The sequence below is a fragment of the Dicentrarchus labrax genome, unplaced genomic scaffold (genome assembly GCF_905237075.1).
Source record: "Dicentrarchus labrax unplaced genomic scaffold, dlabrax2021, whole genome shotgun sequence".
Taxonomy (NCBI): domain Eukaryota; kingdom Metazoa; phylum Chordata; class Actinopteri; family Moronidae; genus Dicentrarchus; species Dicentrarchus labrax.
The window spans coordinates 8829398-8845964 of record NW_026136709.1 but is presented as its reverse complement, the minus strand read 5'-3'; the positions used below and the strand labels follow the sequence as shown (position 1 = coordinate 8845964).

General features: G+C 38.4%; 2 protein-coding genes and 1 long non-coding RNA gene across 52 annotated transcripts in view; 1 reads left to right on the top strand and 2 right to left on the bottom strand.

The window, feature by feature from the left end:
* The window catches only part of LOC127369757 (protein NLRC5-like), a 137779-nt gene that overhangs the window by 66798 nt on the left and 54414 nt on the right, over positions 1–16567 (bottom strand). For all 50 annotated transcript variants that reach the window (XM_051411435.1, XM_051411489.1, XM_051411446.1 and 47 more), the window contains one exon: positions 331–504. In XM_051411435.1, the coding sequence (XP_051267395.1) occupies positions 331–504 (174 nt within the window). The remainder of the gene's footprint in view (positions 1–330; positions 505–16567) is intronic.
* Positions 2702–13816, bottom strand: LOC127369763 (NLR family CARD domain-containing protein 3-like). Its single transcript, XM_051411496.1, has 6 exons — positions 13743–13816; positions 13166–13314; positions 12960–13079; positions 11753–11988; positions 3896–5714; positions 2702–2726 (listed from the first exon to the last, which is right to left on the bottom strand). The coding sequence occupies exons 2-6, from the start codon at positions 13303–13305 to the stop codon at positions 2717–2719; spliced, it is 2325 nt and encodes a 774-aa protein (XP_051267456.1). The 5' UTR covers positions 13306–13314; positions 13743–13816; the 3' UTR covers positions 2702–2716.
* The window catches only part of LOC127369792 (uncharacterized), a 62337-nt gene continuing 50669 nt past the window's right edge, over positions 4900–16567 (top strand). The window contains exon 1 of the long non-coding RNA XR_007886113.1: positions 4900–5042. This is a non-coding gene — a long non-coding RNA (uncharacterized LOC127369792). The remainder of the gene's footprint in view (positions 5043–16567) is intronic.

Genomic DNA, 16567 nt, shown 5'->3' with positions numbered 1-16567 from the left:
GAAACCAAAGAAATATTTCTCCTTCAGTAAACTTGATCAGTTTAAAACAAATATTAGTTCAGAGGATCTTCTGTATCCAGTTGTGACCATTTACCAACAATTATAAACATTCATTTACTTTAACAACTAACAGTGGACATTTTCTACAGTTTCATTAACAAACAGAAGTCTTTGTGACTGCAGACTAAATTTAGTTCAACAAACATTAAAATATGAACAAAAGCAAATTTACAACTTTATGGATGTAAGTTATGTATGAACATAAATTAAGTTCAGTTGTTAATTAAACATATCAGATCTACAACAGTAACAGAGAGTCAGTGAACTGACCTCAGAGTCTCCAGTCTACAGTGTGGACTCTCCAGAAAACCACACAGCAGCTTCACTCCTGAATCTTGCAGGTCGTTGTTATTCAGCTCCAGCTCTCTCAGATGGGAGGGGTTGGACTTCAGAGCTGAGACCAGATAATCACAGCTGATCTCTGACAAACTGCAGTTCCTCAATCTGAATAAAGAATGAATTCATGTCAACAGAGATCAATAACGTGCTGTCAGTCAGGTCTGTAATAATGATGAAATCAGACATGTTGTTATTCCATTTTCTTCTGTTTCTTCTGATTCATAACAACCATGTGTCATTTTCTGAATTATATTAAGACAGTTGTTTTCTATATAATTCCAAAAAGGCCAATATCAAATAAATAAGAATTTATAACAGAAATAATAATTTAAGTAAAAACAAACCTCTTTAAACCAGCAGTTCTGATGTATCTCACACATTTAGACTATCCTCATCACCACTGTCATCTCCATCAACACACACAGACTGTGAACTTCATCCTCAATCTTCTTTATAACTGGATCAAATGTGCACTGAGCAAAGAGAGCTGCATATTCTCTCTTAATCTTAAATGTAACCAAGTACCTTCCTGTACAAATACAGTGTATTATTTAGGGTCTTGGTCATATTTTATTATGCTTTGCTCAGTGTGGGTCAAAGTCACCAGACTGTGAACTATTACATTTGTATTCAACTTGAATTATAATCTTTTACATATTTTACAACCTTTTACATCAACTCTCTCCTCTGTGTCTCTGTCGCTGTGTGTGTGTGTGTGTGTGTGTGTGTGCAGTGTTTTTACTGGGGATCGGGTTAGAAACAAATCAAACAAAGATAAATTAGACAGATCAGATATACACTGTACAAGAGCAAAATACATGAACTGACCTCAGAGTCTCCAGTCTACAGTTTTTACTCTCCAGTCCAGCACACAACAGCTTCACTCCTGAATCCTGCAGGTCGTTGTTAGTCAGGTCCAGATCTCTCAGATGGGAGGGGTTGGACTTCAGAGCTGAGGCCACAACTTCACAGTGAGTCTCTGAGAGTCTACATGAGGAAAGTCTGTGATGACAGAATATAAATTTAAGTTTAATAAAATCTGACATTTTATTATAAAAGTAGACTTCTGTGCATTTTGCATCACAAAGTACATTAACATGAGCAACTGTAGCTTAGCTGGTCAGTCATTGATCACAAGGTCTGTGGTTTGAAACTTGAACTCCTCAAACAAACAAACAAACAAACATAAAGAACTCATCCTTCTGTTTTCATTACTGTAACTGATAATTAATAACTGTAATACTGTAAACCTTTAAACTGTGATATTTTCTGAGATGGTTATTGTACTGTGAAAATCTCACTAATGCAGCCCCAGATGAATCTTATTATGTTGCTCCAGCTGCTTTTAGTCTCCCATTGAATTAGTTCAATCAGCGGTCCCCAACCTTTTTCGCGCCACGGACCGGTTTCATGTAAGACAATATTTTCACGGACCGGCCTTCAAGGTGTGACGGATAAATACGACGAAATAAAATGATACGAACGGCATAAAAACAAATAATAATAATAATATAATAATAATAAAGTGCATAAAACTACAACTCGCCATTACGCTGAATTAGTGGGAGCCCTGAGCTTGTTTCTCCGCAACGAGCCGGTCCCATCTAGAGGTAATGGGAGACAATGACACCCGAAGTGTGTTCCTTGTGTCCAGTCTATTCCATAATTCTGTTTCGGTCTCTGTCACTGCAGAAAACCCCGCTTCACAAAGATAGGATGTTGGAAAGGGAAGCAGGGTTTTCAGTGCTTTTGTGGCGATCTCAGGATATTCTGCTTTGACTTTAATCCAGAACACCGGCAGAGTTGTTGTCTCAAACATAGTTTTAAGGCCACCGTCATTTTCAATCTCCAGCAGTTGATCTTCTTCTGGCACGGACAGGCTCGATTCACCTGGTTTTTTCACAAATGGATCTCGGATCCATTCTGTCGCAGTTCATGGGTCTTTTGTTGTTGGGAAGTACCGCTCGAACTCTTTTAAAAGCAAAGACAGGTGATCGTGCACCAGCTGGGAGAATGGCGGTTCAGGCTCAGTCTCTTCCAAAATCCCTGCTAATTGAAAGAAATCTCTGCAGCGGCTCTCGTAAGTCAAACACTCTGGCCAACGATCTCCCTTTAGATAGCCATCTTACTTCTGTGTGTAAGAGAAGGCGTCTGTACTCTGCGTCCATCTCCTCACAAAGCTGCTCGAACAGTCGAGTTAAGGGCATGTGCTTTGATGTGATTAATAACTTTAACGACATCATTCAATACGCTGTTAAGTTCAGGTGACATTTTTCACTGAGGTCAAGCAGCCGTCTCTCTGATCTCCGTGGTCAAATCAGCTGCACCTAAATGTCGAGTGTACAAGTAGCGTATTTACTACTGGTTTTCAAAATAAAGGTATTAAGAACAGTAAGCTATATATCCAACCTACATTTAAAATAAAATATGTTACATTAAAGTGTTTCATGCGCCCATGATGAATAAAAAACATACTTAATAACAAGTATCTTTACTGAACCAATGTGGAGAAATGCCAAAACAAAAGTTCCATATTTGTACCTCCAAGTGGCATCTTTTATTATATTTGAGCTACTGTAAAAACACTTTGCTCAATAATTCCTGGCTATGGATGGTATATTTGACTTCTACACATATCAAGCATTTTTACTGCACCAATGTGGAGAAATTCAACAATAAAATTCCATATTTGGCTTCATTGCCTCGTTTGTTAGCCTGTCGCCACATATTATGCAGAGCGGGTTTGGCGCGTGAGAATCACCTGTGGCGATAGGACTCCTGATATTGTCTTTTAAATGCAGCTTTCTTTTTCTTGGAAGTCGTAGGCTCTACTTCTCCCGTCTCCTCACTGGGCCTTTTCCCCTTTCCAAAGACGTTTGTTCTTTACTCATTTTTGCTATCACATGACCAAGATGTGCGTCTTTACCTGTCTTTACCTGTGTCAAGACGCACAGATGCACAGACAGATGTAATTGGGGGGGAATCCGGTCATTTTTCAAAATAAAACATCTTTCAGACTCTGACCATCAATAAAATATTTATTTATTTTTCTGTGCGGCCCGGTAGCAAATGACCCACGGACCGGTACCGGTCCGAGGCCCAGTTGTTGGGGACCGCTGAGTTAAATGACTCCTATTGTAATAATAGTATAATAAACCTTTTCCACAGGAGCCATTTTAATATAAATCAGGTGGGTAAACACAGGTGTTACCAATGACACTAATTAAGGTTCTGTTACATTCAGGTCAAACACAGTCAGGGTGCTGCTACTGTGCATCATGGCTAACTGGAAAGGCTCTGTTACACTAAATGAACCTTCATTAGTAAAGAAGCTCTCTCCTTTTCCCTCTCTCTCTCTGGTGGTATTTGAATGGACTCGTCTGTAAACTAAAACTAAAAAACTAAACTGTTAAGAACTAAACAATATAATCTTTACTCTAATGCTGATGGCTTCAACTTTATATTGATTTATAATGTTAATCACATCTGGACTTACTGAGCCTTTCTGCAGTTCCTCACAGCTGGAATCAGTCTCAGTCGTCCCTGGTCTGATGTGTTGTACTTCTTCAGGTCCAACTCATCCAGAACCTCCTCTGACATCTGCAGCATGTAGGCCAGAGCTGAGCAGTGGATCTCAGAGAGTTTCTTCTCTGATCTGTTCTCTGACTTCAGGAACTCTTGGATCTCCTGATGGACTGAGTGGTCGTTCATCTCCATCAGACAGTGGAAGATGTTGATGCTTCTGTCAGGAGAGATATCATCACTGTTCATCTCCTTCAGGTTGTTGATGGCTCTCTGGATGATTTCTGGACTGTTGTCTGTCTGACCCAGCAGGCCTCCTAAGAGTCTCTGGTTGGACTTCAGAGAGAGGCCATGAAGGAAGCGAACAAACAGGTCCAGGTGGCCATTTTTACTTTTGAGGGATTTCTCCATGGCTTTCCTCAGAAAGGCATCCAGAAATAGGCCTGTTTGAAGATAAAGTTTGTATTTGTACCGCCAGTCTTCCCCCAGGAAGTCCTTCACCACGTCTATGTCCCTGTTGGTGTAACAGTGGAACATGTAGACTGCAGCCAGAAACTCCTGAATGCTCAGATGAACAAAGCAGTAGATTGTTTTCTGGAAGATCACACTCTCTCTTTTGAAGATCTCTGTACAAACTCCTGAGTATACCGAGGCCTCTGTGACATCAAGACCACACTGCTCCAGGTCTTCTTGGTAGAACATGATGTTTCCTTTCTCCAGCTGTTCAAACGCCAGCCTCCCCAGCTTCAGAAGAACTTCCCTGTCAGCCTCCATCAGCTCCTGTGGACTCTTCTTATGTCCCTCATCATACTTCTGCTTCTTCCTCTTTGTCTGAACCAGCAGGAAGTGTGAGTACATGTCAGTCAGGGTCTTGGGCAGCTCTCCTCTCTGGTCTGTAGTCAACATGTGGTCCAGAACTGTAGCAGTGATCCAGCAGAAGACTGGGATTAGACACATGATGTGGAGGCTCCTGGAGGTCTTGATGTGTGAGATGATTCTGTTGGACAGATCTTCATCACTGACTCTCCTCCTGAAGTACTCCTCCTTCTGGGCGTCAGTGAAGCCTCGTACTTCTGTTACCCTGTCAACACATTCAGGAGGGATCTGATTGGCTGCTGCAGGTCTGGAAGTTATCCAGACGAGAGCAGAGGGAAGCAGATTCCCCTTGATGAGGTTTGTCAACAGCACGTTGACTGAAGACTTCTGTGTGACGTCAGACACAACCTCATTGTTGTGGAAATCCAGTGAAAGTCTGCTTTCATCCAGGCCGTCAAAGATGAACAAAAGTTTACAGACAGCGAGCTGCTCTGCTGTGACCTTCTGTAATGTTGGATGGAAAACATGGAGCAGCGTGAGAAGACTGTACTGCTCATCTTTGATCAGGTTCAGCTCCCTGAACGAAAGCAGAACCACCAGACTGACATCTTGGTTTTCCAAGCCCTCTGCCCAGTCCAGAGTGAACTTCTGAACTGAGAAGGTTTTTCCAACGCCAGCGACACCGTTCGTCAGAACCACTCTGATGTGTCTCTGTTGGTCAGGTAAGGCTTTAAAGATCTCGTGGCACTTGATTGGAGTGTCATGGAGGGTCTTCTTCTTGGAAGCTGTCTCAAGCTGCCTCACCTCATGTTGGGTATTAACCTCTTCACTCTGTCCCTCTGTGATGTAGAGCTCAGTGTAGATCGTGTTGAGAAGGGTTCCACTTCCTGTTTCATCAGTTCCTTCAGTCACATGTTTACATCTCGTCTGCAGACTGATCTTATGTTCATCTAAAACCTCCTGCAGACCACCACTCACTAAACAAAACAAAGAAGATTCGACAATCTGCTAAATATTTTCATTACCAATAAAAAGACCAATGTACAAATATAAACAGAAGTAAACTTTATAAAGTCCAGTTTTGAGGGAACATCAGAAAATGTAATTTTTTCTCTGACTGTGTGTCGGTGTACGTGTTTGATTGACAGCAGAGGCAACAGGCTGAGCCTCAGCAGCTCATTATCTAAACTCGCCCTGGATAAGAATGTAATATTTTAAATAAAACTACATGTTGTTTCTAGATCAGCAACTGTAATGTTTACAACAGCAACATCACTATAAGATCTGAATAATATCTCACTGTAAACAAACCTCAAATGTCAATAAAAATAAATAATATTCCTGACATCAAAATACTGAATGAAGGTTAGAGTATCTGTCATTCATTCTGACTGATGTGAGACGGTCCTGGTTTGTCTCAGCCAGCATTTTGGTAGCAATTCACTATTATCTGAGCTCGCTGTGCTTGTGTAAAACAAAGAGGAGGTGGATGAGAGAATGGGAACCAGATTTTCACTCATGTCACAAAAACCTCTGTGCCACATGTAAGTTAGCACAATATGCTGAAGGATTTTAAGTTACTCACTGTGTAGTTATGTTCATTATTACACACTGTTTCTGAGTGATAATTTTAGCTCAGAGCCTGTTCCTCACCCAGGAGGATCTTGTCATCTCGTGCCTAAACTACTGCAACTCACTCCTGTCTTCCTGCATGTGCCATCTGACCTCTGCAGCTCATTCAGAATGCAGCAGCTCAGCTGGTCTTCAACCTACTGAAGTTCTCCCACACTACACTGCTCCTCCACACCCTGCACTGCCTACTGGTGGCTGATTGAATCCACATGGTTCATGCCTACTGTGCTGCCAATGGTTCAGACTCATCCTACATCCAGGACAAGTAGCACTTGAAGATGTTCAGCTTATTTGATAAAGTTGATGTAGTTACATTGTAAGAAAGCCCTACAGGTCAAGGTCCAACAGCACCCTCTACTGGTGCAAAGACAACTAGCAGTGAACAAGTCAGGACATGCCCAGTCACACTGAAAAGCAGCAAACCAGTCCCTGAGGAGACCATGAAGCTGCATGGACTTTCTGTGTGTTTCCCTAATGATGTGTGCGTTCTTGAGGAAATGTAAGTAGTTTCTGCTTGTATTTATGGATAATTTGATCACTTTTGCGGTTTGTGTTATTTTACATGGAAATATGGTGTGTGAGTTTGAGGGTCCGTGTATGTTTTGGTCATTGGATTTTCCTTTCAGAAACGGGAATTAAAAAACAGAAAACGAGTGGTTATTTGATTTTCGTTTTAAAATACAAAAAATTAAAATTGAAATACAAGGCGTTTTTCTTTTTCATGGTCAGAAAGGGATGAGCGAAATTAAAAAAATGATTCGATTTTCATTTTCTATTTCATATAACAAAAAATAAAATCACTAGAAAACAGAAACAGAAAAAAGGCCTGTTTTTTCATATTCTGAGACCGGATGTTGTCATTTACAGGACCGTGCTGTGTAGAAGAAACAGTAGACTAGTAGACTGCGGTCAATCCAGCCGTGAGTCCGATCTCCGTGGTCAAATCAGCCGCACTTAAATTTAGTGTACAAGTATTCTCAGCATTATGGTAAATGCGGAGAAACAGCGTATTTACTTCCGGTTTTCAAAATAAAGGTATTTAGAACAGTAAGCTATAATTAAAATATGTTACATTAAAGTGTTTCATGCGCCCCTGGTGAATAAAAAAACACTTTATATCAAGTATCTTTACTGCACCACTGTGGAGAAATGCCAAAATAAAAGTCTCATATTTATGCCTCCAGAGAGCATATTTGACCATATTTGAGGTACTGTAAAAACATATTGCTCAGTGTTTCCTGGCTACTGATGGTATATTTGACTTTTACACATATAATACTACAAGCATACTTAATATCAAGCATTTTTACTGTACCAATTTGGAGAAATTCAACAATAAAAGTCCCATATGTATACCTCCAAGTGGCATATTTTCATATATTTGAGCTACTGTAAAAACACTTGGCTCAATAATTCCTGGCTATGGATGGTATATCTTACTTCTACACATCTAAGACTACAAGTATACTTAATATCAAGCATTTTTACTGTACCAATGTGGAGAAATTAAAGAATTAAAGTCCCATATTTATACCTCCAGATTCCATATTTTCTTATATTTGAGCTACTGTAAAAATATAAACTGCATGTGGAACCACCTGCAACAGCTGTCACACTAAATAATATAAAAAATAATATGTGAGGAAGAGACAGTAGGTACAATGGTGTTTTGAAGTTAAAACTAATTCTTTTTCCCTTTTACCTACAAATTGACACAGCAGAGCAGCAAAATAAGAAGAATGTGGACTGGCATTGCATTTTGTGTGAAAAGTAAACAAATTAGAATTGTGTAGGATTTTGTGCTTCGTGTTTAGTGTTTATATTATCAAGATGTTATTAAACATTTGTGTGAAATTTTGTCATGCATTACTGCAGCATTATTGAAGTATAATGAAAATGCTTCACCCATAGCCTGGAAATATTGAGCAATATGTTTTTACAGTAGCTCAAAAATAAGAAAATATGCCACATGGAGGTACAAATATGGACTTTCATTGTTGAATTTCTCCAAATTGGTACAATAAAAATGCTTGATATTAAGTATACTTGTAGTCTTAGATGTGTAGAAGTCAAATATACCATCAGTAGCCAGGAAACACTGAGCAATATGTTTTTACCTCAAATATGGTCAAATATGCAATCTCTGGAGGCATAAATATGAGACCTTTATTTTGGCATTTCTCCACAGTGGTGCAGTAAAGATACTTGATATAAAGTGTTTTTTTATTCACCAGGGGCACACAACACTTTAATGTAACAAATTTTAATTATAGCTTACTGTTCTAAATACCTTTATTTTGAAAGCCGGCGGTAAATACGCTGTTTCTCCGCATTTACCATAATGCTGAGAATACTTGTACACTAAATTTAAGTGCGGCTGATTTGACCACGGAGATCGGACTCACGGCTGGATTGACCGCAGTCTACTAGTCTACTGTTTCTTCTACACAGCACGGTCCTGTTAATGACAACATCCGGTCTCAGAATATGAAACAACAGGCCTTTTTTCTGTTTCTGTTTTCTAGTGATTTTATTTTTTGTTATATGAAATAGAAAATGAAAATCGAATATTTTTTAAATTTCGCTCATCCCTTTCTGACCATGAAAAAGAAAAACGCCTTGTATTTCAATTTTAATTTTTTGTATTTTAAAACGAAAATCAAATAACCACTCGTTTTCTGTTTTTTAATTCCCGTTTCTGAAAGGAACATCCAATGACCAAAACATACACGGACCTTTGAGTTAACTACTTTTGGATTGTGAGGACTTAATGATGAATATTTAATTTGTAATGCTAATATTGCAACTCAGTCTATTTGTTGTGATTGTGACCATGCTTATTGTTATTAGCGTTTAAAGGTCGAATTAAATCCGTGTATCATTCGTTCTTTTCATATTCAATTGAGATTCCAAAATCGGAAAATGAAAAAACGGTTTGTTATTTCCTTAATTGTTTATGAATCTGATACCAAAAAACAAATAACGGTTCATTTTTTGTACTTTCGATTTATTGCTCAGATCAAACATAGGAAATGAAATAACGGACCACGGATCGATTTCGATTTTGATATTTAATGTTTTCGCTTTGTGTGAACCGGAAGTTATTGTCTTCTTCGTGTGTTGCACTTGGAAGTTTGCAGCAGTTTCGCAAACCCTGAAAAAAGTCAATCCTGCAGTGATTGTACTCTGTATTTAAGGACTTATTGTACTCTGTATTTAAGGACTTATTGTACTCTGTATTTAAGGACTTATTGTACTCTGTATTTAAGGACTTATTGTACTCTGTATTTAAGGACTTATTAAGGACTTATTAAGGACTTATTTGAAACTGGCAAGACACATGTAGAGATTTCTACTCGGCTGCAGCAGATGGAGATCCAGTGATGTTCTGACAGTCACCGTTTAGTTCCTCTGAACAATCACAATCAGACACTTTAATAATCCCAGGGGGAATTACTTTCGTTACATGCTCCATATGAATTAGACATAAATATATTAAGAATATACATATAATATAATATAAAGTCACACAGTGTAAAGTGGTCGCAGGCTTCCTCTTCAGCAGAGGCTCATAGCAGATGTTGGGTTTGCAGAGGGATGTACGACAACGATGATGTCGTGCAGGATCTCTCTCGGTAGATGATATGGAGTCCAACGGCAGCTGTTCGCTCCCGGTACAACCCCGGTCCGCCCGGACGGTGTGGAAGCGACAGATACGGTCCGGTCCGTAATGTCCCTGTGCAGCCCTGTCTCAGTGACACACATCAGACTCCCGGTACGGTGCGGGGCTGCGCGTTAATGCCGTCAGTTCGTACATTCCGTTGCTAGGAGACCGCACATCACCATAACAACAGAGGGGAGACTCTGCTTCAATCTTCTCTTTCTCCATAAACCCGTCCCGTCTCCACCCTCCTCTCTTCCCCCGACGTTACTTCCCTCCTCTTCATCCCCGGTGTGTTTCCTCCAGAGTTCAGCTGGTAGATCAGCTGTTCTGTCCACCGTACCGACCGGCATTAGATCAGCTGTTCTGTCCACCGTACCGACCGGCATTAGATCAGCTGTTCTGTCCACCGTACCGACCGGCATTAGATCAGCTGTTCTGTCCACCGTACCGACCGGCATTAGATCAGCTGTTCTTTGGAGTAAACAACGGCAGCTGTCCCGGTGGAAGCGACATTAAAACACGAAAATGAACACAAAAACTCTCTCAAACAACCTCGTTAGAGAGGACAGGACTTCAGAGAGTGAAAAAATAAGAACGAACAAAAAGAGAATAAAAGTTAAGAAGTTAGAAAGCAGACTGGAGTAACAGGCAGCATGCAGCTTTTCGCCCACGCGCCAGGAAGATGAAGATGAAGATGAATGAAAAGATGAAACTCTCCATCATTGATCCTCAGTTTTGAAGACTAACGTTAGTTAAACTGAAGAAGTGAATCAAGCTAACGAGACAATAACTTCCGGTTCACACAAAGCGAAAACATTAAATATCAAAATCGAAATCGATCCGTGGTCCGTTATTTCATTTCCTATGTTTGATCTGAGCAATAAATCGAAAGTACAAAAAATGAACCGTTATTTGTTTTTTGGTATCAGATTCATAAACAATTAAGGAAATAACAAACCGTTTTTTTCATTTTCCGGTTTTGGAATCTCAATTGAATATGAAAAGAACGAATGATACACGGATTTAATTGGTCCGTGTATGTTTTGGTCATTGGATGTTCCTTTCAGAAACGGGAATTAAAAAAGAGAAAACGAGTGGTTATTTGATTTTCGTTTTAAAATACAAAAATTAAAATTGAAATACAAGGCGTTTTCTATTTCATGGTCAGAAAGGGATGAGCGAAATTAAAAAAAATATTCGATTTTCATTTTCTATTTCATATAATAAAAAATAAAATCACTAGAAAACAGAAACGGAAAAAAGGCCTGTTAATTCATATTCTGAGACCGGATGTTGTCATTTACAGGACGGTGCTGTGGAGAAGAAACAGTAGGCTAGTAGACTGCGGTCAATTATTATTATTTAGAGATGTTTATTTGATTTGATCTGCTGACTAACATGTCGAGCATTGTTGTAATACACTTTATTTCTTTTCTTTATTTTCAGACCACACACAAACACAGCCACTTACGTTGTACAGCAATGTTAAAGTCCAAAACCCTCATTAAAAGAAGTCAAATCAGATCTCTCTCTCCAAGTGCCTTGATTGTCTGACCAGAATCATAGTCCATAATCTGCCGCCTCAACCAGCAATCCTTTTACAGAGGCTTGCCCTCAAACAACATGATTCATGCAGTTTTTTTTGTTGTATCCACATGGTTGAATGTATTTATTGTAATGAAATGTAGCAGATTATGTTTTTAAGATGTACAGTCTTACTTTGTACAGTGCTGGTCTGACTGGCTGTCTGCAGTCCAGCTCTTGTTCTGGATCTTTCTCCACACTGGGGACAGGAGGAGTCTCCTGATGAAGCAGACTGGTCCCAGTATGAGGTGATGCACTGTCTGCAGAACCAGTGTCCACAGCTGGTAGAGACTGGATCCTTCAGGACGTCCTGACACGAAACACAGCAGGACAGCTGCTCCTCCACAGAAACATGACTCCTCTTCCTCTCTCTGTGAAGACATTTCTTTATTACTAAAATAATTTGTTGATTGTAGATGAAAAATACTGAGATTTGTCCGACACTGTCTGGAAGCTCAGATGGTCACAGAGAACATTAAAAGTGTTGTTAACTTTTCTGTTTGAATTCAGCATTCAGTCTGTAATGAAAATGATTCCTTTTATTTCAACTCTCCTGCTTTCATAAACACTGAGTGCTTTTCCTATCTGTCTGTCTTATTAAACATTTATTGATCTGCCTGTAGTTTGTTATTAATACAAACTCAACACTTCCTGCAGCTGCTTCACAATAAAAGCCTTCCATTAAAGAGAGCTGATTATGTCCTTCACTGTTCTACAGTCACTTTGGGCAGATTAGCTTGTGTTAGTTTAAACTGAGGTTAGAAGTGCTCTAAATAATTATGATAGACCAGCAGTTTACTGTAAGACACATAGCACGTAACAGTGGTGTCACAGGTTCAACTACAAACTGTTTATTTGTTTGTTTTTCATTCCTTTTATGTTTCCTGTCACTCTATATTGTCAACTATCAAATGAAGGAATATATCCAGTTCAAATATTCTTAAAAAAGAAGTCTCCAAATCTACATTTGACATTTTCTGTCCCTGTTTTTAAATCTGCAGATAACTTTTACATAAATAAATGGATGTTTGTTTCTTCATCTTTAGAAACAATATATTTAATTACACATTAGAAACAGATTCTTTCAGATAATAGTTACAAATATTTACAGCGACTTCAACATCAGAGCAAAAATATATGAATATTATTATATTATATATGAAATATAAACTCTGAAACTGAGGTTCTCAAGTGTTTTGTTAAAGAAATAAAATAAGATACATTTTAGTTTGAAACAGTGTCTGCACTAATAGTTCTGTATCATGAAAATAAATCTATTTTGTCTTCATGCTCAATGAATCATCTTCCATCAGGTCAGTTTACAGTAAAAACAGTTTCTTACTTTGTGTCTGAGGGTCCAGGTTCATTACTGAAGTCTGGATCCCAATGTTTGGACCAATCACTCTTCATAGACAGACAGCTGGACACTGGAGACTCTGCTCTCTGTCTGTTGTACTGAACTCTGTAAACACCAAGATGGTTTTATTCACATGAATCCTTTGTTTTTGAATATAAGTGAAATTAATGAGTTAGTGTCAGTTCTCTTACTTTGTGTCTGAGGGTCCAGATTCATTACTGAAGTTCAGAGGCTGACCTTTGTACCGATCACTCTTCATAGACAGACAGCTGGACACTGAAGACTCTGCTCTGTCCTCCTCTTCCTCCACACAAACACTCATCTTCTGCATTCAGTCAGTCTGAGAGATAAAATATTAACAGACTGAGCTCAGAGCACAAGAAAAAGGAAAAACAGGTTTGTTCAAAAGTCATATGCAAGGTTGAGCGAACAAGAAGTAACACACACACACACACACACACTCACACACACACACACACACACACACACACACACACACACACACACACACACACAGTACTCTGTATAGTATATAGAGTATACAGTATAATATAGAACTCCACCTGGTCACTTTCTTTAACCCTGTACTTGTTTTCTTGGGTTACAGTAGCTTTAATCTGTATTATTCAGTCAATCACAACTTTGTATCCACAGATGAATCAAACTGTTGAGTTCATTCTAACATTTCTGTCCTCTACAGTCCACAGGAAGAAAACTGACTCAGAGACTTTGACAGTAAAATAATAATAATGTTGTATTAACACTCACCCTGCCTCAGCCTTCAGTTTCCCTCCTTCTGCTCTGTCGACTCAAAATGGAGACTGAACCAACTCAACACTTTCACTTTCAGGGTTTCCTCCCTGGTGTTATGTTAGCTACCTGGTCAGCTCCTCCCCTCTCTATTTACAGGAACTCAGTGTGTGTGTGTGTCATTTTGTATTATAATGTAAAAAAGAAAAAGCACTGATCAATAACATGCTGCTGATCTCAGTCAGGTCTGTAATTAGAGGAATTATTGAACCTTTAAACAGCTGCATTTGGAAATTTTCTTTGATCTGTGTGTGTGTGTGTGTGTGTGTGTGTGTGTGTGTGTGTGTGTGTGTGTGTGTGTGTGTGTGTGTGTGGTGCTCACACAGATAAACTGTTCAACATGATGTGTTCATGAGCGTCTCTCTTGGCTTGAAAAGACAATGAAATTGAGTTTTGATCAAAATGTTGGTACTTAAATGATGTTTAAATAAAATGTTGTGTTTAAGTTACAACTAAAGTGCTGTAAAATAAATTAAATAAATGTTTTCTTTTACAGACTTATAGGGAACCCAAACAGATCATATCAGTACAGAGGCCCCTCATTTCTAATTGACACTTTTTGGGGCTGATACAGAGATGGAGACTTTAAGGGCTGGGCATCTCGGTGCATATAACACTTGAAAATATTTGTTCATTAAATCAAACACGAATCTCCATCAGCTGTCATAACTTTACTGTGTGTAGTTAAGTATTAATATCAGAGTGTTATTGTACTGTATAATTCCCTAATGATATCTGAGAATCTTGCTCAAAACAATTATGTAATTTTGTACTGATTAAAATAAAAGTAAAGTGTTCATTTGGTACAAATCCAATTAACTGCTAATGTTATCCAGTCTTTTAGTTCTTTCACAGCAATAATGTGAAATTTGTCAACAGGCAAGAACTCAGTTCAACATATACAGAGAATATAATTTTCAATAATAAATTAATAATGAATGATTATTTATTTTGGTTTAAATTAAGCATTTCTCTATTCCCAATTACAATAATACCAAATCAGATCGCTCTATCCAAAATATTTAACTACAGACTAAAATACCAAAGTTACTACAACACCTGAACGCACCACAAGAAGATCAGCTATAACAAAGCAGGCTGCAGGAAATACTGTTCATGTGTACTAATAAACCATTTCTGTGATAGAACAGTAAATATGTGTGTGCAGGCAGCCTTTCACACTGTTGTTCAATCAAACCTCAACATTACTGGGCAGCTGGTGGAGCTACAATCAAGAGAAGATGGCCGCACACTGAACTCCACTGATTTTATTACCAACGTTTGGACCACACTCGGTCCTCGCCTTGACAAAGTTTAGTGTTCGCTCATCTTCTCTACAGGTAGAATATCTACCTGTTTGGCCAAACATATATTTTGGGGTTCCACACATGATATAAAATCCTCATGAACCCCCGACCAAGCAGGTGTTACTTTTCATCTTCTAAATCAACCTTCATTAAAGTATTTCACTCCTTAGTTTCTCTGCTTCTCCTCTCCACTCTCTGCTCGTCGCTATGGCAACAAACGGCAGCGAGAAGTTGATGAGAATTTCTTACATCCATAATTTTAACTGTTTCCATTAAAGTTAAACAGTTATTAAATGATTCTTACATGAGTGCATTTTAATGAATGAACTTATTAATGCATTTTAATCAGTTACTTCTATTTGTCACATTTAAATGTGGGTAAACACTCTTATAACCTACTTTTTTTATTCCTTTCTCTGGAAAGTGTGTCCAAAGGTTTGACTGTCACTGTTCATAACATGCTGTAATCTTGCATAAAACAATAAATAAAGCCAATTCTGTGTATTTGATTAAGGAAGTAAAGATTGTTTCAAAACACTGCAGAGACGTTAATGATCATTAACCATTAGTATAGTACACATCTAACCCTATGCATACCATTTGCATTGTAGACCAAGAACCAATGTCCTTCTGGTCTATCTTTCAGATGTTTCTGATATATATAGATATATAACGTTGCAATTGTATAAAACGACCAAGGCAACTTACCTGGCCGTGTTTCTTTTCTTGTTTGTATCTTCCTTTCGGCCCACAGTTAAAAGACCACAGTTGTGACAGTTTAACTGCTGGTTGAATGAACTGGTGATATTCCCGAGCATTGCTGCAGATTTGTACACTAGAAATACTGACTGAATTTACTTCTTTTCATCATTTTAATCAACCAGAATGAAATCCTTAACACTGTCAACACTCCAGTTCTGATGTCAAATAAGATTAAAGGAAACATACAGTCTGCAGTTTAACGCAGTGTGGAGTGAGCCCAGATCAACTGGTGACACTTAACAACATTTTACCATCGATCATGTCGCGTCTACACTTTTATCTCACCAATCACAATGATATTATACACACAACAGCACACTCTTTCATCCAAATTAGTGTCAAATCTCATTTTGCAGTAAGAACAGAAATTGGATAAAGTTAAAACTTTAATCAGTAGAGGGTCTACACTATACAAATCCGATTCACATTCACAACTTTGTGGGATTTTGAATAGATGGGACAGAGATTATAAGATGTGATATAATTGTGGTATTATATATAGAAACAGTCAGTATATGTTTAATACCATGTTGAAGTAGAGTTGTGGCAAAGCATTATATGAGCAGATTAACTTGTGATGCAACGTCTGTCTACCATTGATCACGTTTCATATTAAAGTTTACAGACTTTTATCTTTTATTTATATTCTGTACATGTCAGCAAAGTCTTTCAACCAAATTACATATTGTAACTCATTTTGCAAATAGGAGCAGA